The sequence below is a fragment of the Nesoenas mayeri genome (assembly GCF_963082525.1).
Source record: "Nesoenas mayeri genome assembly, chromosome: 2".
Classification (NCBI taxonomy): Eukaryota; Metazoa; Chordata; class Aves; order Columbiformes; family Columbidae; genus Nesoenas; species Nesoenas mayeri.
This window is the reverse complement of record NC_137543.1, coordinates 164,495,064-164,516,308: the sequence shown is the minus strand read 5'-3', so window position 1 is coordinate 164,516,308 and position 21,245 is coordinate 164,495,064. Positions and strand designations below refer to the sequence as shown.

At 56.8% G+C, this 21,245-nt stretch overlaps 1 protein-coding gene across 1 annotated transcript in view; it reads right to left on the bottom strand.

Moving 5' to 3' along the window:
• The window catches only part of SMARCD3 (SWI/SNF related BAF chromatin remodeling complex subunit D3), a gene marked incomplete at both ends in the record, with an annotated part of 58,997 nt that extends 38,356 nt beyond the window's left edge, over positions 1-20,641 (bottom strand). The window contains 3 exons of the mRNA XM_080340463.1: positions 2,628-2,670; positions 5,355-5,572; positions 20,564-20,641. Coding sequence (XP_080196589.1) covers positions 2,628-2,670; positions 5,355-5,572; positions 20,564-20,641 — 339 coding nt within the window. The remainder of the gene's footprint in view (positions 1-2,627; positions 2,671-5,354; positions 5,573-20,563) is intronic.
• Between the last annotated feature and the right edge of the window lie 604 nt (positions 20,642-21,245).

The following is a 21,245-nucleotide window of genomic DNA, read 5'->3' as shown; positions in this document are numbered from 1 at the left end:
CAGCCAGCCCTGCTCCAGCACTGCTGCACAGACACCCAGCCAGCCCTGCTCCAGCACTGCTGCACGGACACACAGCCAGCCCTGCTCCAGCACTGCTGTACGGACACCCAGCCAGCCCTGCTCCAGCACTGCTGTACAGACACTCAGCCAGCCCTGCTCCAGCACTGCTGTACGGACACCCAGCCAGCCCTGCTCCAGCACTGCTGTACAGACACACAGTCAGCCCTGCTCCAGCACTGCTGCACAGACACACAGCCAGCCCTGCTCCAGCACTGCTGTACGGACACACAGCCAGCCCTGCTCCAGCACTGCTGTACAGACACACAGCCAGCCCTGCTCCAGCACTGACGCACGGACACATAGCCAGCCCTGCTCCAGCACTGCTGTACGGACACACAGCCAGCCCTGCTCCAGCACTGCTGTACAGACACACAGCCAGCCCTGCTCCAGCACTGCTGTACGGACACCTAGCCAGCCCTGCTCCAGCACTGCTGTACGGACACACAGCCAGCCCTGCTCCAGCACTGCTGTACGGACACTCAGCCAGCCCTGCTCCAGCACTGCTGTACAGACACACAGCCAGCCCTGCTCCAGCACTGCTGTACGGACACCTAGCCAGCCCTGCTCCAGCACTGCTGTACGGACACACAGCCAGCCCTGCTCCAGCACTGCTGTACGGACACACAGCCAGCCCTGCTCCAGCACTGCTGTACGGACACACAGCCAGCCCTGCTCCAGCACTGACGCCTAGCCTGAGCAGTGCAGGCTCCCTGCACCAACTGCTTCACCACAACAACAACGCTGGGAACCCTCTGCCTTTTACACTATTAGATAAGATGGTTTTCAAGAGTAACATATATTTAATAGCTCTCCTGTGCCCCCCAATTTCCAGAAAAGTCTTCAAAAAGCCTGCAGGTAACAGATGCAGACTGGCTGGAAAAGGCTCCAGAAGCTGCTCTGAAAGGTGGAGCTTTCACCCCGTGTTTCACTGCATTCCACAGCCACGGGTGCAAATCCTCCCTTGGCAGGACACGGATGTGCACAGCATCCTCCCACCATGACCGGTGAGGTGTGAGGAGGTTCTGACACATGGACTGCAGCCTCGTGGAGCCCCTCATCCCGACACGACCTTGTACCACCAGCTCCAGCACTGCCACTGCTCCGATAAAACGCCACTGCAGACAGAACTCCAGCAGTTTGTGGTGCCTTATCGTCCATCAGTTAAAATTACTGGCTGACAGCAAGAAAGATACCGAAAGGCAAGAAGACTTGGGGACAGCACGGTTCTGAAAGCATGTGTAAGCTTTTTACATACTTGAATAAGGCTCCGTCTATTAAAGAATCACCATGGATTTGATAAACAGAGGCACAAGTCTGCTGCTGCCAAACAAGTTTGGTTACCTCTGTTCTGAGACCTCCTTATCTTATAAAGGCACCAGACAAAAAGAAAACAACAAAGGCAGCCTTGAAATGAACATATATTTAAAGCAACAGCCTCGCCATCCAGAATGTGCAATTGTCTCCAAAAACAGTTTCTGTGGGACAGACAGAGGCGAAAGCACAAGAAATGTAGTTTTCATTCTAAGAAAGTACAGATTCCAAGCAGAGCAGGAATGAGGGTTTAACATAAACACCATGGAGGCTGCAAGTCATTCAAAGGTCTGGATTTAACGGCAGCTTAGTCCTTTCAAGACAGCAGCATGAGAGAACTAACGGCTCACCTGCGAGAGGCTCTGCTTTCACAACGTGGTAGGGATTACAAGAAAATAAGTGATAATATGGCATCAGGAGCGCCAAGGTGGGCTCCGCTCCTCGGGCGGCTGGCCCTGGGCACCTGTGGAACGTCACAGAACAGAAGCCGGGGCTGCCAGCATGGCCGGGTTTACACCAGCGGCAGACAGGGAGACCTGAGCACCCTGTCAAAGGGGTCCTGAGCTCAGAGAAAGCGCCAGGAGCCAAAGAGACGGGGACCAGGACGTGACGGGGGGTGCGTTTTGAGGACGAAGGAAGCTCTGGGACTGAGCGGGTCTCGGGGGAACTGTACTGAAGAGGGCACGAGAAAGGAAAAGTCTGAGAATAATGAAAGAGAAGGGGAGCAGAGAGAAATTCCCACGTTCAGAAAGCAAGCAGAAGATTTAAGCACTGGGGACCAAGGATAGGCAGACACCAAAAGCTAGACGTATCTCCAGAGGTAAGAGAACTAGTAACTCTCCGCACAGCACAGGCCCCTAAACTCTGTTGTTTACACGGGTCCCCTCTGGTCCCGCCAGGACACAACCAGCAGCACCACAACGCGGCGGCCGGGCCGCGGAGCCCGCGAACAGCGCGTGTCCCGCAGCGCTCCGGCCAGCCTCGCGCGCTGCCGCAGCCGCGGGAGGCCGCGGCGGGCCGGCGTGCGCCAGCGCGGTGCTGCGGCGTGCGCCCGCGCGGTGCTGCGGCGCTGACCCGCGGCCGGGCCCGCTCCCGCCCAGCCCCCCCGCCGGCCGGCTCAGCACACTGTCACCCCCTGCCCACTTACTTTTTAATTAGATTTTTAAACAAAAAGTGAAACTATTTTCTAAAGCCCCTTTAATTACACTAAGATGCTGAACTGATTGTGAAGGGAATAGGAAATGAAAGCGACTCACCCTCTGAGGGAGAATTTTGTCAGCCATCTTCCTCCTCTTGGCACTGTACATTTTTTAAAGAAAAAAACACGTTACCATGGTGACAGATCTAGGAGTAACGAGGCCACCTGCTAAATTATCCTGACATCTCCACATGCTGGTGCACAGCTGTGCGTGCATCCGCAGGAGGGTCTCCCCCGTGCCCGGGGCCCAGGCCCCGCGCTCCGCAGCCGCAGAGGCGGTTTGCTGAGCACAACCCGGGGCTGCCTGGTGCGCATCTTGGGGAGAAGAGCGCGAGTTCTGCGGTCACAGCACCTTCTGCGGTGCAGGGCAGCGCTGAATGCGAGCGCATGTGCATCCTGTGTCTACAGATACGGAAAAGCATGCGGGAGGGCAGCGCGCACGTGTGAAGTGCGCACGACAGACCTGTGCACGTGTGGACGGCCCAGCGCCTGTAAGCAGAGCAGGAGCTGTTCAAACAGATCACACGCATTCATCCATTCACGCCTCGAACTGAGCGCTGAGGGAAACACACATGCATGTGTACTTCATAGGATGTAGGAAAACACACACACGTACACTCCCTTCCCTGTGCACATACACTCGTTTCATTGTCACCTGTTTGCATCAGTGATACACAAAAGCAAGCGTGCTTGCATTTCCATATTTGTTCATCTTTATGAACACACATGTGGGAAGATACACGTGTGCCTGTAGCGTGTATACATAATGTGTTCATACCCCTACATAAGCACATTTATGTATCTATGCTTCTAAAAACATACTTGTTCTCCTGTACACACGCACCGATGTGTATGTGCCTAAGAAACGGTTCTGTCAGGAAGATTGCCAAACACACTGTCTTCTGAATTCCTGCGTTCTCAGAGCCATTTGTGCCCACCAACCCCGTTCCGTGGCTCTCGCTAGCGGGGCCGAGAGGGAGCTCAGGCCCTCCCCACGCGTGCTGACAACAGGCCTGGCCTGCAGCGGCAGTTTCTCAGACTCTTCCCCTTCCCGCACCAGCCGGGCCTGACGAACTCTGCTGGGAAGTGCAAAGTACACCCTTCCTCGGGGCAGAGAATCCATCCACACAGTCAAACCAACGTCGTGGAACAATGTCCCTTTTTGAAGAGCAGGAATAATGGGACTGGAATGTTACACGGTGGGAACCTCCAACACCTTCCACAAACTTGCACTGAAATAGTTCACAGAACCTGGGAGTAACGCCTGAGCAAGCTCCACCACCCACGGGGAAATGGGACATACATGCACCTGCAACAACCCCAAAGGCTTGCAATTAAAGAGCAAGTAACAAACAAACAAAAAGCACCAAAAAACTTGGGTCTCAACCAGTTCTCTAAGACTCTATTACAGAAGTGAGATTTTTGTCTCCACCAAACCTGCCAAGAAACAACGACATAAACCGTGGGACTCAATTACTCCCGGATTTGGACCCAAAGTGCCAAAACGCTTGCCTGAAAAAACAGAAAAAATGCAATGGGAAACAACAGGGAGGTGGAAATGAACGAGGAGCAAACACTCAGCACATCATGCAGAGGAGGGTGTGGGAGAAGAGTCAGAGGAGCCCTCCTGAGTACCGGGAGGTGCTGGTGCGCGCTGCGCTCGTGGTGCTGGGCTCGGGCTGGAGCACGGGGAGGGGGAACGGCTTCCTCCTATGAGCTGCCCCATCAGCTCACAGAAACCATCCCTGGACACCAGGCAGCGAGCGATTATCCAGCAGCAGCAGCGTTTCCGGCGACACCTGCTCTGCGTGTCGGAACGCCGGGGCCACTTTGTGCGGTGTCCGGGGCGCCTCCGGGTGCTGTGGAAGGGCACGGCCTCCAGGACACACATGCGTCTCTTGTGCACACATGCTGCACTCACACACGCTCCTGCTGTATTCAATCTTATTCAATCACAATGTATTAATATTCTCAGTCCTTTCCAGATGCATCCCATATATAAGCGCTTCCAAGTTTGGCTTGCTGATCCAAGGCATTTAAGCTGAGCAGAGCCGGGTTCCTGGAGCACTGAGCTTAGGGACGTTTTACCTACAACTAGACTCGATGACACCACCTGAACACCATCTGAATCTAGATACACACCTACCGCGATTGTGTAACAGGCAGAACACCCAGACGAGTGCGCCCACATATCAACACTGCTGAGGTCCCATCGGTTGCAAAATTACGGAACCATTATTTAATGAAGAATGATTCGGCACTGTCTGAAGTGGGCACGATTCAAAAAGAAAGTTCCTTTAGAAAAATCCCTCTGATTCTATTCAATTATTTCCTACCATACCTCTTCATTTTACCTCTAGGAAAGCCTGTGACAGTTGTGAGCTTCATGACTCTCCTGAGTGACCACGGTGTAAGTATTGACATGAACAACAAAAACATTTCTTCCACTTGTCTCATTCATGTTAGCCAGTCAGATATCTGAGAGACTATACGGAACAGATAGCAAACAATACAATAGTTGTGGTATGCTAGAAGGTAACTGTTGATTAACTTAAAAGGCTAAACATAATGGCCAGAATTATAGTCTGATAAGCCCACAAACTGCAAAACCAGACATGAGTAAAGGTCAGTTTGTTCCAGAGCATTTGCAAACAGAGCTTTAAGAAACTGACAACATATAAGTCTTCCATGCTGTCTCATTCCATTTTTAAGGTATTACCTATTGCTAAAAAGACATTTTTTCTTCCTCAAACGTGCTCCCGTGTTTCCTGTCTGCAGCACTCACCTCCTGGTGCGGTTCTGCGTCGCCTGCTGCTGCTGCTGCACCTGCTGCGGCACCTGCTGCTGCTGCACCTGCTGCGGGGCCGCGCGCTTCCTCGTGGGCTCCATCACGGCCTGGGGCAGCCCGGGCCGCACTGACGGGCTCCCGACGTACGGGGGGCCCGGGGGACCCATGGGAGCCCCTTGGTGGGGCATTCGGGCTCCTGATGGCATCCCAGGTCGCTAGGAAAGAAGCGGAACAGAAAGAAGAGTCAGTTTGGTCCCTGCTTCTTCAGCTGCAGAGATATTTGTGCATAACCAGACACTAACTGTGCCAAGTTCCCCCTTCTGACCATCCTGAGAAGCACTAAGCACGGACACAGAGCACATGAGCTCTGGACCGTATTTCCTGGACACCCCAACAGGCACTCGGCGGCGGGCAGGAGGCAGGGATGAGAAGCACCGGCCGCGGGAAAACCCCCGTGGTGGGAAACACAGCCAGGCCGGCCCGGGGCACCATGTCCCACCTCCGGACCCGAGAGCAGGGCTGTGGCAGCAGGGCCGTCCACCAAAAGCTCACACCTCTGGACCCCAGAACAGGGCTGTGGCAGCGGGGCCGTCCACTCACAGCTCACACCTCCGGACCCCAGAACAGGGCTGTGGCAGCGGGGCCGTCCACCCGCAGCTCACACCTCCGGACCCCAGAACAGGGCTGTGGCAGCGGGGTCATTCACCCACAGCTCACACCTCCGGACCCCAGAACAGGGCTGTGGCAGCGGGGCCGTCCACCCGCAGCTCACACCTCCGGACCCCAGAACAGGGCTGTGGCAGCGGGGCCGTCCACTCACAGCTCACACCTCCGGACCCCAGAACAGGGCTGTGGCAGCGGGGTCATTCACCCACAGCTCACACCTCCGGACCCCAGAACAGGGCTGTGGCAGCGGGGCCGTCCACCCGCAGCTCACACCTCCGGACCCCAGAACAGGGCTGTGGCAGCGGGGTCATTCACCCACAGCTCACACCTCCGGACCCCAGAACACGGCTGTGGCAGCGGGGCCGTCCACCCACAGCTCACACCTCCGGACCCCAGAACAGGGCTGTGGCAGCAGGGCCGTCCACCCGCAGCTCACACCTCCGGACCCCAGAACAGGGCTGTGGCAGCGGGGTCATTCACCCACAGCTCACACCTCCGGACCCCAGAACAGGGCTGTGGCAGCGGGGTCATTCACCCGCAGCTCACACCTCCGGACCCCAGAACAGGGCTGTGGCAGCAGGACCGTCCACCCGCAGCTCACACCTCCGGACCCCAGAACAGGGCTGTGGCAGCGGGGCCGTCCACCCACAGCTCACACCTCCGGACCCCAGAACAGGGCTGTGGCAGCGGGGCCGTCCACTCACAGCTCACACCTCCGGACCCCAGAACAGGGCTGTGGCAGCGGGGTCATTCACCCACAGCTCACACCTCCGGACCCCAGAACACGGCTGTGGCAGCGGGGCCGTCCACCCACAGCTCACACCTCCGGACCCCAGAACAGGGCTGTGGCAGCGGGGTCATCCACCCACAGCTCACACCTCCGGACCCCAGAACAGGGCTGTGGCAGCGGGGTCATCCACCCACAGCTCACACCTCCGGACCCCAGAACAGGGCTGTGGCAGCGGGGCCGTCCACCCACAGCTCACACCTCCGGACCCCAGAACAGGGCTGTGGCAGCGGGGTCATTCACCCGCAGCTCACACCTCCGGACCCCAGAACAGGGCTGTGGCAGCAGGACCGTCCACCCGCAGCTCACACACCAGTCACAGCTACGGGCGCTCACAGCTCCAGCGACTCCGACTGTGCGCGGACCAGCGGGAACACTGACAGGGCATTTTCCGTCAAGCGTCCGCTCCTTCACCTGCACTGGGAGCAGTGTAAGCTCATAAATGACACGAATCCCTCAGGAAAAGGTCATGTCTGATCAAGCCCCTCAAGTTAAAAAAAGGGATGCGGTAGTTTGCAAGCAGCCCCTGCAGACGTTCCGACATCCTGACATTCGTGTTTACTTCAGCGTGCTCTGAGAAACCCTTCGGGTCAAACCACGAGCTCAAGGCCACACAAGACACACACTAAACTAAATTCTACATCCCAAAGTTTATAGTCATCAAGGAAAAAACACCAGTAAAATAACTACCACCCGTAAAATGCAATTTAAAACAAAGAAGAGATGAGTTTCATTCTAAGAGTTATCAGGACGTTTGTTTTATGTCTACGTACATGTGAAAACACAGACGAATACATAACCTATAGGCGTTTGAGCCAGTATGTGAATAAGAATAACCATACACAAAATTATTTTGAAAGTCAAGTCCCTCTACAAAGTCTTTTAAGGAAACCGAGGTGCAGCAGCATCTCTCATGGGTAAATAATTGGTTAAAGGACAGAAATGAGACAACAGCAATTGGTTTAGAAAATAACGGAAGGCACCCAGAGTTTGCTGGGACGTGCTTTTCAGCATAGCCATAAGCAACCTGGGACAAGAGACAAGGAGCAGGGGAGTGAACAAGCTATCCACGCTGGCCAAGGTGAAGGCCAGTTCCAAAGAACGGCAGAAGGGCTTCGTGAGACAGAACGGACACACGGGGAAAACAAATCCAGCCACCAGACACAAAACGACGGGCTCTGAGCTGACCGCTGCCCTTCAGAAACAACATCGTGGAGTTCAAACAGTCACTTCAGGAAAGGAAAAAAGTTCACTGCTTACTAGAGGTCAAAGAAAGCCATTAAACCTAATAAATGCCAAGGAGGGGAACAGAGCATTGCTGTGCGCTGCCCACGGCTTGGCCCCGCGCTGAATGCCTGTGCAGCTCTGTTCTGCAGCTCAGGACGGTGAAGCAGATCCATAAAACCACAAAGAATGCAATGGAAATTGTTAAGATATGGAACTGCATCCGCATAAGTAAAAGTAAATACATGATGGTTTTCCATCTGGAAAGAGGTGACCCAAGGTAACCCAAGGGGGCATTTCTGGAGCTCTGCAAAGTCCGGAGTGGCCTGGAGGGGGCAGCGGGGGACCGGCTGCTCAGTGCCCCTTCCAGACGATAAACCATGAGCCAGACCCACACACAGACGCACAAAGGGGTTTGCACGCCGGGAGCCGTCAGCCTGAGCAAGCCTTCTCAAAGGGGTGCCAACGGCGCGGAAAACGGCTCCGGAGCGACGCGGTCCTGGCGCGAGCACCCGGCGGTCTGGGGGTGAGGGGTGCGCGCCCTCAGGGTGCGCGGCGTCCACGCGGTGGGAAGGAAACGGGGTTTGCACCGTTAATAAATAGAATAACAGTTCTAAACATGGTTTAGTTCACATTTATCTCATCCTTTTATAATTTCTAAATATATAATTATAATATATATTATAACAGTACATAATTCTAAATATAATTTGGACCTGCATCTCCAAATTAACCACCCAAGCCCACTGCAGCCCCCAAAGCCCCAGCTCGGTGCCCTCCCTGACCACACAGGTCTCAGACATTCCTTGTGCACGAAGGAAACCTGGGAAAGAACGAACGGGAGTGGCTGGTCAGCAAAGGCCCAAAGGCTACACTTGGTACGGACAGAGCTGGCGCAGCAGGGAGCCCAGCACAGGAGCCCAGCAGGAGAATTCAGCAAGTGTGCACGGAGAAACCGGCTGAGAGAACAGTCGCTGAGCAGAGAGCAGCAACCAGGCCGAACCGAGCTCTGCCGGAGCTGGAAACCCCTTCCACAAACACGGGGCTCCGAGAGCCGTGGAACAGAGCAGCTGCCCGCGCAGCCGCCCCGCCCGCGCAGAGCCGGCACAAATGGCCCAGAAAACGCTCTCACTGGAGCCTGTATCTGAGACCTCTCTGTGTCTGTCAGTCTGCGCACCGTGGCGTCCTTCCAGCAACCAGCAGGCCTGCTGTTCCCTGTCAGTCACTGCGGACATCTGACATTCCGGACAGACGAGTCCCGAGCGCGGCCATCTCGCGTCCGTCCCCCCCGGGGACGGGCCGGACTGCGGCCCCGCAGAGGGCACCTCGAGGCCTGGAGCAACGTCAGCAAGCCAGAGCTGCTCGATTTAGATCTGACATCTTCCAGCCTCCTTCAGTGCCCTTTGTTAAGCATCAAAACAGAGAAACACAGAGAAAGCACCAAACTGAGAAAAAGGAGACATCTCCAGCAAAACCACGTTCGATGCCGCCCTGCGCCGCCTCACCCCTTCCCTCCCATCTACGCTCCTGCCTCCAGCATCACCCGCCGGCACACATCGCTCGCGAACCGCGGCGCCGGCACACCGCGCTCCCGGTGCCAACGCCTCTGCCGTCGCAGCTATTGTAGGAGAACACTCAAGCAGCACCTCATCTAAACGCTTATTTTGCTCTCGAACACACGTACAAGAGAAGACAGAGACAGACAATACATTGAATTTCTCACAGTCTCGATACTGAAGAGTATTACAACACCACCACATCTTTTGAGAGCGATCTTGGGGGCCCACCTGCCTACAGATCTGCACCCATCTGCCCTGCTCCTCAGGGGGCTGAACCTGCCCTGGACAAGTTCCACGTGTGCTGAAGGCCGCGGTCCCCGCCAGCGCCGACACGCCACGCGCCCTCCCGCGACACCGCCCGCGCCGGCCCACACTGCCCCACGCTGCCCGCGCCGGACTGCACTGCCTGCGCCGGACTGCACTGCCCGCGCCGGCCCACGCTGCCCGCGCCGGACTGCACTGCCCACCCCGGCCCACGCTGCCCCACGCTGCCCGCGCCGGCTCACGCTGCCCGCACCGGACTGCACTGCCCGCGCCGGACTGCACTGCCCGCGCCGGCCCACGCTGCCCCACGCTGCCCGCGCCGGCTCACGCTGCCCGCACCGGACTGCACTGCCCGCGCCGGACTGCACTGCCCGCGCCGGCCCACGCTGCCCCACGCTGCCCGCGCCAGCTCACGCTGCCCGCACCAGACTACACTGCCCGCGCCGGACTGCACTGCCCGCGCCGGCCCACGCTGCCCCACGCTGCCCGCGCCAGCTCACGCTGCCCGCACCGGACTACACTGCCCGCGCCGGACTGCACTGCCCGCGCCGGCCCACGCTGCCCGCGCCAGCCCACGCTGCCCGCGCCGGACTGCACTGCCCGCGCCGGACTGCACTGCCCGCGCCGGCCCACGCTGCCCGTGCCAGCCCACGCTGCCCGCGCCGGACTGCACAGCCCGCCCCGGCCCACGCTGCCCGCCCTGGCTCTGTCCCCGGCCGCCGGCCACCCCCGCTCTGCCCCTCTGCTCCACATTACGTGGGTTGCTCCACACTACTTCGAACACGTCACAGGCCAGAGGACAAACGCGGTGCGGTCTGCAGGCCCTGGGGAACGGCGCGGCAAGCGCCCAGCTGCAGGGACGCTCTCACGGCTCCGCGGTGAAGGCGCGGAGCTGCCACAGAGCAGCGGGACCAGGCCGGGCGGTGCACAGCGGCACACAGCACCATCTCCAGAGCTGCCACAGAGCAGCAGGACCAGGCCAGGCGGTGCAGAGGCACACAGCACCATCTCCAGGGCTGTCACAGAGCAGCAGGACCAGGCCGGGCGGTGCACAGCGGCACACAGCACCATCTCCAGAGCTGCCACAGAGCAGCAGGACCAGGCCGGGCGGTGCACAGCGGCACACAGCACCATCTCCAGAGCTGCCACAGAGCAGCAGGACCAGGCCGGGCGGTGCACAGCGGCACACAGCACCATCTCCAGGGCTGTCACAGAGCAGCAGGACCAGGCCGGGCGGTGCACAGCGGCACACAGCACCATCTCCAGAGCTGCCACAGAGCAGCAGGACCAGGCCGGGCGGTGCACAGCGGCACACAGCACCATCTCCAGAGCTGCCACAGAGCAGCAGGACCAGGCCGGGCGGTGCACAGCGGCACACAGCACCATCTCCAGGGCTGTCACAGAGCAGCAGGACCAGGCCGGGCGGTGCACAGCGGCACACAGCACCATCTCCAGGGCTGTCACAGAGCAGCAGGACCAGGCTGGGCGGTGCAGAGGCACACAGCACCATCTCCAGGGCTGTCACAGAGCAGCAGGACCAGGCCGGGCGGTGCACAGCGGCACACAGCACCATCTCCAGGGCTGTCACAGAGCAGCAGGACCAGGCTGGGCGGTGCAGAGGCACACAGCACCATCTCCAGAGCTGCCACAGAGCAGCAGGACCAGGCCGGGCGGTGCACAGCGGCACACAGCACCATCTCCAGGGCTGTCACAGAGCAGCAGGACCAGGCTGGGCGGTGCACAGCGGCACACAGCACCATCTCCAGGGCTGTCACAGAGCAGCAGGACCAGGCCGGGTGGTGCACAGCGGCACACAGCACCATCTCCAGGGCTGCCACAGAGCAGCGGGACCAGGCCGGGCGGTGCACAGCGGCACACAGCACCATCTCTAGGGCTGTCACAGAGCAGCAGGACCAGGCTGGGCGGTGCAGAGGCACACAGCACCATCTCCAGGGCTGTCACAGAGCAGCAGGACCAGGCCGGGCGGTGCACAGCGGCACACAGCACCATCTCCAGGGCTGTCACAGAGCAGCAGGACCAGGCCGGGCGGTGCACAGCGGCACACAGCACCATCTCCAGGGCTGTCACAGAGCAGCAGGACCAGGCCGGGCGGTGCACAGCGGCACACAGCACCATCTCCAGAGCTGTCACAGAGCAGCAGGACCAGGCCGGGCGGTGCAGAGGCACACAGCACCATCTCCAGAGCTGCCACAGAGCAGCAGGACCAGGCCGGGCGGTGCAGAGGCACACAGCACCATCTCCAGAGCTGCCACAGAGCAGCAGGACCAGGCCGGGCGGTGCACAGCGGCACACAGCACCATCTCCAGAGCTGCCACAGAGCAGCAGGACCAGGCCGGGCGGTGCACAGCGGCACACAGCACCATCTCCAGGGCTGTCACAGAGCAGCAGGACCAGGCTGGGCGGTGCAGAGGCACACAGCACCATCTCCAGGGCTGTCACAGAGCAGCAGGACCAGGCCGGGCGGTGCACAGCGGCACACAGCACCATCTCCAGGGCTGTCACAGAGCAGCAGGACCAGGCCGGGCGGTGCACAGCGGCACACAGCACCATCTCCAGAGCTGTCACAGAGCAGCAGGACCAGGCTGGGCGGTGCAGAGGCACACAGCACCATCTCCAGAGCTGCCACAGAGCAGCAGGACCAGGCCGGGCGGTGCACAGCGGCACACAGCACCATCTCCAGAGCTGCCACAGAGCAGCAGGACCAGGCCGGGCGGTGCACAGCGGCACACAGCACCATCTCCAGGGCTGTCACAGAGCAGCAGGACCAGGCTGGGCGGTGCAGAGGCACACAGCACCATCTCCAGGGCTGTCACAGAGCAGCAGGACCAGGCCGGGCGGTGCACAGCGGCACACAGCACCATCTCCAGGGCTGTCACAGAGCAGCAGGACCAGGCCGGGCGGTGCACAGCAGCACACAGCACCATCTCCAGGGCTGCCACAGGCTGCGCCCCCCGCACGCCGCCCACGCCCCGCACCCCCGTCCCTGCTCCCAAACACACACACACCCGCTTTTCCACCTCCGCCCCGCCCGAACCTCCTCCGAACCACCTCTGTCCTCCTCCCCTTTGTCATTTCTTCATGCGAACTTCTCAGAAATGAGACGACATGGGACTGCTGCTTTTCTGTGTATTTCTACTGCAGAGGCTTTTCTCACGGGACATCAACACCATAGCAGCCGAGTGCTAAAGCAGAAAAAAGAAGAGTTCCCGTCTGGACATACCAGAGACAGGAAAACAACCCAGAGAGCTGACAGGTAAAAGTAAAAGAAAGCGCCAAGAAAATAAAACCCAAAAATGGCCGTAAGAGCCTCACAGAAAGGGCCTGAGCAGGGAGCCACCGCAACGCAGCCAGCAGCGAGCGGCACCCACGGCGCCCTGTTCTGAGGGACACAGCGTCCGTCTCGGCGCCACTGGCACCCCCATGGCTACAGTGAGCAGCCACCACCCACGGACACAGGGACCCGCGGGGACCGGGAACACGCTGACCCATGGGGACCGGGAACATGGGGACCCATGGGGACCGGGAACACGGGGACCCACGGGGATCAGCAACATGGGAACCAGCGGGATCTGAGAACACAGGGACCCACAGGGACCGGGAACACAGGGACCCGCGGGGATCAGCAACACAGGGACCCGCGGGGACCGGGAACACAGGGACCCATGGGGACCGGGAACACGGGGACCCGCGGGGATCAGCGACATGGGAACCAGCGGGATCTGAGAACACAGGGACCCACAGGGATCGGGAACACAGGGACCCGCGGGGATCGGCAACACAGGGACCTGCAGGGTCTGAGAACACAGGAACCCGCGGGGATCGAGAACACAGGAACCCATGAGGTCTGAGAACACAGAAACCCACGGGGCCTGAGAACACGGGAACTCGCAGGGTCTGAGAGCACGGGAACCCGCGGGGATCGAGAACACGGGAACCCGCAGGGATTGAGAACATGGGAACCCACGGGGTCTGAAAACACGGGAACCTGCGGGGTCTGAAAACACGGGAACCTGTGGGGTCTGAAAACACGGGAACCTGTGGGGTCTGAGAACACGGGAACCCGCAGGGATTGAGAACACGGGAACCCGCGGGGTCTGAGAACACGGGAACCCGCGGGGTCTGAGAACACGGGAACCTGCGGGGTTCGGGAACACAGGAACCTGCGGGGTCTGAGAACACGGGAACCCGCGGGGTCTGAAAACACGGGAACCTGCGGGGTTCGGGAACACAGGAACCCGCGGGGTCTGAAAACACGGGAACCTGCGGGGTCTGAGAACACGGGAACCCGCGGGGTCTGAAAACACGGGAACCCGCGGGGATCGAGAACACGGGAACCTGCGGGGTCTGAAAACACGGGAACCCGCGGGGTCTGAAAACACGGGAACCCGCGGGATCTGAGAACACAGGAACCCGCGGGATCTGAGAACATGGGAACCTGCGGGGTTCGGGAACACAGGAACCCGCGGGGTCTGAAAACACGGGAACCCGCGGGGTCTGAAAACACGGGAACCCGCGGGATCTGAGAACACAGGAACCCGCGGGATCTGAGAACATGGGAACCTGCGGGGTTCGGGAACACAGGAACCCGCGGGGTCTGAAAACACGGGAACCCGCGGGGTCTGAAAACACCGGAACCCGCGGGGTCTGAAAACACGGGAACCTGTGGGCTCTGAAAACACGGGAACCTGCGGGGTTCGGGAACACAGGAACCTGCGGGGTTCGGGAACACAGGAACCCACGGGGTCTGAGAACAACAGTTACCAAGAATACAAACGGCATGTTTTAAAACTGAAAACAGAGCTACCTTGGCTAGACAACATATCGTGTTAGTGCATTACAGCAGCTACCGATTTCTATAAGGCACAAACATAAGGAAGAGGAAGATGCTGTCTGAGGGTAAGAACATGCCACTGGAAGTACCTGGAACAGCTAAAAAATCTAGACCAGACTGATATTGTCTGATGGCAACAGGTTTCTGACCGCACAAACAGTGTCCCACTGCATGTGCTGCTTCAAAACGGACTCCTAGAAGTGCAAGAAAGCTGCAGACAGCTCCTCTGCTCTCGCTACAGACGTCACCTCATACGAGTTCATTTTCTAACGTCTATTAATCTTCTAGATTTAGTAGCAGAAACATCAGTCCTACAATTCTTCGTGCTCATCTGCCATATTCACCTTCCTCCACTTCCCAAAAGCTCTCGCCCATTTTCATATAATGTCCATGAGCATCCAAAAATCTTCAGTTTAGAAAACATCCCATTTCCTGAACTGGGAACTGTAACTTGAGACAAAGCGCAGTGATCACTTTTCTGTGCCATGCATGTCCACTCACGGCTCAGAAAATCAGACAAACCTCAAGCGAACACTTGGATGCACCCACGGAAAATAAAAAATCTTTGGGGTTGAAACTACCAGACCCTATAGACTAAAACATAAATATTTGGGATTGAAACCACCAAACCCTATAGACTAAAACACAAATCTTTGGGATTGAAACCACCAGACCCCACAGACTGTCTTTGAGCTCACAGACCCGCTCGCACCCACCGCTGAGCTGCAGCGCACGGAGTGGAGCCGGCGTGAAGAACGCGGCGTCCAGGTGAAGCACCGCCAGGTTTCTGCCTTGTCCCTGTGCGGCACCGTGTCCTGCCGCTCCCTGCCACTGCGGACACTGGGCTAAACTGTTCACTGTCACTCTGTCTGTATTCCTACAGTATTTCTTTTTTAGAAAACAGAAGAGCAATTCAAACATCTCACATCAGTTACATCTGTGCCACAATATTCATCTGCAAATCTGAACTTTCTCAACAGGCAACTCAAATTTGTTCAACAAGCCCACATTGCACAAAACCACGACAACTAAGGACAAGGTACTGGTCTCTGTTAAAGGCCTCTATAGAATTAGTATGATTTTCTTGCCTTAATCACCTGTGAACTTTTCTACACCTGTCAGCCGGCAATGAGTCCGGGCTGGGAGAGGACAAACCTCGGGTCTGCGTGGGCAGCTCACGCAGCCCAACACCGCGCAGTGCTCCCCGCTCCAGGCCTCCGCAGGCGCGGTCCAGCCAAGCCCCTTCCCGCGGGGAGGTCCCGGTTTCTCCCGGCTGCCTCGAACCCCGCTGGCACAGCAGGGCCCGCGCGGCACACGGCGCCGCCGACCCGGCCCGCACGGCCACGCCGCGGCAGCTGCAAACCTGCGCCGGCACGGGGACGCGCTGCCCAGCGCGGTCCTGGGGCTCCGCTCCAGCCCTTCGGGTGCCGGCCGATCTGCGCTCTGACCAGACTGTGTTTAGAGCCGTGATAATATAAAAATTAGTAGGATATTTTTCATTAGCTCGTCTGTTCTAGTCGTGATCTCTGCAAACTGACAACTGCCTGGAAGAAACAGTCACCTTCATCCACTTACAACAGATCACTGTTCCATTTGGGGAGCATATATTTAGTTCTTCCCATTCTAATGAAACAAATATAATTTTTATATCCTACTGAAATGTGAGTCCTTGAGGTCATCCAGTCCTTCCTTGTCTCCAAGTAGTATCACCGGTATCTCCATTATCTTTGATAGGTGTTCACTTCTTCAACCAGTGCCTAAAGGCCTCTACTGACAGAGATCCTACAACTTGCCTGATCAGCTCCCATCCTTACGTATTATAAATAATCTTTTAAAAAAGATTCTCTTCTAGATTAAGTCTTCACGGGCTTCCCACCACCACTGACCCCTGCGCTGTTCCTCCTTCGCCTGCTGGTCACGCAGGTGACCGAGATCAGGAAAACATTCCTGTACGTATGCCCTGGATCGACGGCCACTTCTGCGTGACCCTCTGCCCCATCTCCTGACCAGTTTAGCTGCTCTCCCAGCAGCGGCTGCTCACGGTACATCCAAACCTTCCTTAACACTCCATTTAAAAACCAGCGATGCATGAGGACATGCAAAACCTGCTTACGAAATCAACTGCTTATTCCCTTTTCCAAATCACCGATAAATCTGTTAGACACTCCACACGTATCTTTGGGGCATCACACCTGTCTTTCTGTCTGTTTTAACACTGGCAACAAGTCATCTACCACTGCCTTAAACACCCATCGCCACGATCCCCGACGGCACGCGCTGAGACCCTTCCACCGCGACAACCGCCTCACAGAACGGCGTCTGCGCTCACACACAATCCTCTGGATCCGAGACGCAGATAACTAGACAAATCGACGACTAAGGACAAGCAAAGAAGCCACATAAGTGATACAGAGGTTCCTATAAATTAGCAGTCTCAATGTGTAACTAATATTAAACTGTAGAGATTAGCAGGAACTATGAAAAAACCATATACTAGCAGAAAATAAATATGGATAAGGAGTTATATTAACAGGAAGAGCTTCCTGAGCACAGCACAGAGAACAAAGAACAAGATCGCTATGGGAAAAAGAAAGTAATTTGAAGTGACAGCAAGTATATTGTAAATACAGATATGACTTGATGGTTGAGAAAGGGACACAGACCTTTATAGGTGTATCTTGTGTACAAAAGGCAGGAAGATTGGCTTTGGAAGGGAGATAAAGTGGGAATGGAAAGAGGACGCAGAAGCAGATTAAAGAGGTCAAAACAGCACAAGAAAACGAACCTCTCAGCAGCTTCTTGTCAGGGACGACACCGGCAAGGTCGACGGCACGAGGCGCTGGAGAACACGGAGCCACGAGAGGACAGATGTTGGACCAGAGCCGTGGCAACATCTGCACACGCACCTGCCCGGAGACGGGGGGAGCCCTGATGGGGTATGGACACAGGGGGACGAGGGAAAGAGGGAACTGCACCAGGCGTTTCAGGGATCCAGCCTGCGGGGAGGCCGGTGACACAGCACAGAGGAAACAGGAACATCACTAACTTGGTTTGGTCAACACAATCCACGGCAACAGCTGGACACTCGGAGGGAGGTGTCATAAAGGCTGCCTGAAATGTACTGCTGGACAGTAGAAAACACATCAATAAAGAGACAAATCAACACAAATGTGGTGATTGAAGCTATATTTATCCATAAAAGTGCCAGAAATAGAGCAGAGAGGAACACACACACACACAAAAAAAAAGAGAGGACAAAATAAAGGATGGAGCCTTTGGGGAAAAGATTTTCTCTCTTCCCACAAGAACAATGTGCAAGGCCCTGATGGAACAGAACAGCAGCAAAGAATCGTAGAAACAAATAACCGACAGAAATGTAACCCTTGGGAAAGAGCGGCTGAGCACAGGTGTGACAAACCGCAGGAACTCGGGCAGGAGCAGAACGAAGCGCCACACCTGAGGTTTTCACCCATTACGAGGTGTCACCGTTCAGGGTGTCAGGCAAACAGGGCAGAACAAGGAGAAGAACAAGCGCGGAACCAGGCGCGCAGGAGCACAGGGCGAAGTGACCTTAGCGCCGGAACGTGTTTCCAGAAAGACCAAGTGAACCCAAAAGGACCTGCCCCCAGGAACACTGTGATTCATCCTGTTCACCCAGCGTCCACAGAGCAAAAACCATTTCTCTATCTACTATTCACCTCTATTTACCTCTTCTTCTTCTTCTGGGGAAGAGGGGAAAAGAGAAAAAAGAAAGGCGCATGCTGCCATAAGAAAATCAAATAATAAGTAAGTAACTTGAAGAGGAGACTTTTCCCTGAAATTACAGCAGAATCAGACTCCAAGAAATGGAAATAAAACTCAATAGCTAGCAACACGTAAACTCAAGGTAACGGCTGTGACGGCACATTCTTATTTGGTAGGATACAGGACCAGGGGTGTTAAAATGAAGTTATAACTCCTATTATCTCTTTTAAGCAACAGAAGACTGAGCACCCCAAGCTGTGCTTTGATCAAAACGAACCCCAGACAAGGAAGAACCCGGGAGGCCACGCAGAACTGCAGGAGATCGTGCGGAGGGGAGGCGAGGGCACCAGCCGCGGCCATGCCGGGACGAGAGCGGGGAGCCCGGCCCAGCGGCACGCGGCGGGAGGGCGGCCGGCGAGCGCGCGCCCCAGGCGAAGCGCACGGTCAGGTAAGGTGCCACTAGCGGCAAAACTCCAGCACCCAAACAAGTAATGGAAATGAGCTCTGCTAAATGCATTCTGGTATAGATTGAAAATTCCCGTGTTTCAGCAGCCAGCTGCTGCTTTCACGTGAAGGCCGTCTACGTGGGGAAGAATCACGTCCACAGAACTGCTTTTGCCACTCCTCTTGATAGTAAAGGGTGACGACTGGTGTGCAAATGCCAACAGAAACCATGGGAAAGGTAAAAGCATCCCCTACACCCACCGCTCCCAGCCCACCCGTGGTTCTGCCCAGATACAGCCATCTGGAGCAAGTCACCCCAATACCCACAGTCCCACACTGAACCCGTTACAGACCCGCGCACCGGCTCTCCCGTCACCCCAATAACCCACAGTCCCGCACTGAACCCCCGTTACAGACCTGCGCACCGGCTCTCCAGTCACCCCAATACCCACAGTCCCACACTGAACCCGTTACAGACCCGCGCATCGGCTCTCCCGTCACCCCAATAACCCACAGTCCCACATTGAACCCATTACAGACCCGCGCACCGGCTCTCCCGTCACCCCAATAACCCACAGTCCCACACTGAACCCCTGTTACAAACCCACGCACCGGCTCTCCCGTCACCCCGCGCGCCCGCGATCTCCAGCTCCTGCGCTCTGTGCCACATCCCTGCGCGCCGCTTCAGAAATACAGAATGCCACCTCAAAGTCCTTCGTCTTGTGAGTCCCACCATATCAGGATGTGCAGGACACACTATAGATCCTACACATCTGGAGAAAGATTGAACTATGGAGACAACTTAGGAGCTTCACAGATTTCTGTGATCTGTGCACAAAAGCCACCACCTGATGTCTTCAAAAAGGTGTCGCAGGAGGTGCCAGAATCCTCAAGAGAGAAAGCACTCAAGACTGTCAGTATCCAAATAATATCTGCATTCCTTGGCACTCTTTAACAGTCTTATTTTTGATAAATATGTATCAATACAATTAATCCAAATGTTATAAATGGTGACTGCTTCCAACCACTAGAGAGTCATTTAAAGAACATCGTTTCCAATGCAGCAAAACAGGGTTGGCATTTCCCCTTAAATGGAGATCGAAGACCTGATTCTTAAACAAAAGCTGGAACATTTTTAAGGACCTGAAGGATGGCTTTAGTGACGCATGGCACCCTGAAACTCTCCTGTGGGTGCGTTCCCATAGACTGCCACAGATCTGCAGAGCTAATCTCTTCAAGCCCCTGAAAGTCACCTGTTAAGTAGCCAGAGGATACACAACAGCCAAGACTGGAGACAAGAACCAGAGGCAGCACCACAGGCTTCATCAGGCTTTCATCAGAATTGTTTTCCAAAACACAAGTTTGATTACAGAACAAAGTGTCCTACAAGCCCATTTGGGTCAGATCCAGTGCAGATTCCGCACCGTGACCAGGCTCAAAAGCACGCTATTCACCATTCATGGAGAATCACAGCAGAAATCACAGCACACACCCCCCGGCCGCCAGCCTGTGCCACCAACGAGCCGGTGCCTGCCCGGGGCTCCGCGGCCCCGCGCCGCCCGGCGAGGCAGCGCGGGAGCACCGCAGAGCTCCCGCCCGGCGCAGCCGCCGCTTCCACTCATCCCTCTATTCAGAGCCAGCCAGCTCGCTAACTTTCCCGACTCACCACCCCATGGACCAGAAACTCAAAAAGTTTGCTTTTCGTAGCTTTGCGAGCCCCTCCTGTAACTTCGTCTGTAGCCATCGGGGTCTGCTCAGCCTCTCTCACTCTCTCTCTTCCTCTTTCTTTCCCTTTTCTGCCTTTTTCTCCAACTCTCCCCTCTGAGTCCTGCTGGGCTCTCACACTTCTAATAGCGCGGAGTGGGGAGGGGGCCCCTTCAGGGCCTTGCTGACGGCCCACTCGCGCGAAGCCTCAGCTGCTGCATTCCTCCACTGATAAGCCAGAAATAGTTTGTGCTGCCGGGTTCTGTGTGTTTACTCTGCAGGGACAGAAAATCCAGCTTTTTAAACCTCTGTCCAAACAGCAGAGATAAGCAGGAGGCAAATTGAAAACACGTCTCAGCTTTTCCGCGGCAGCGCTGCAGCCTCTCCTCCTCTGCACCGGGATGGTAAATTCTGGGGCAGGGGGAGGGGAGAGGGGGCAACTTCAGCAGCAACACGCAACCCGGTGCCTCACAGAGCGTGTTTTCCCACTAGAAAATGCAGCAGGCGAGCAGTGAGAAACAATGGTTTTCCCTTGCTCCCACTGCTCCTCCCGCGCTGCGTTTCCAGGCCCTTTCCCCGGGGACCTGGCAGGCAGCACACAGAAACATTCGCTGGCAGCGTTTCCAGCCTGCGAGACTGAGAAC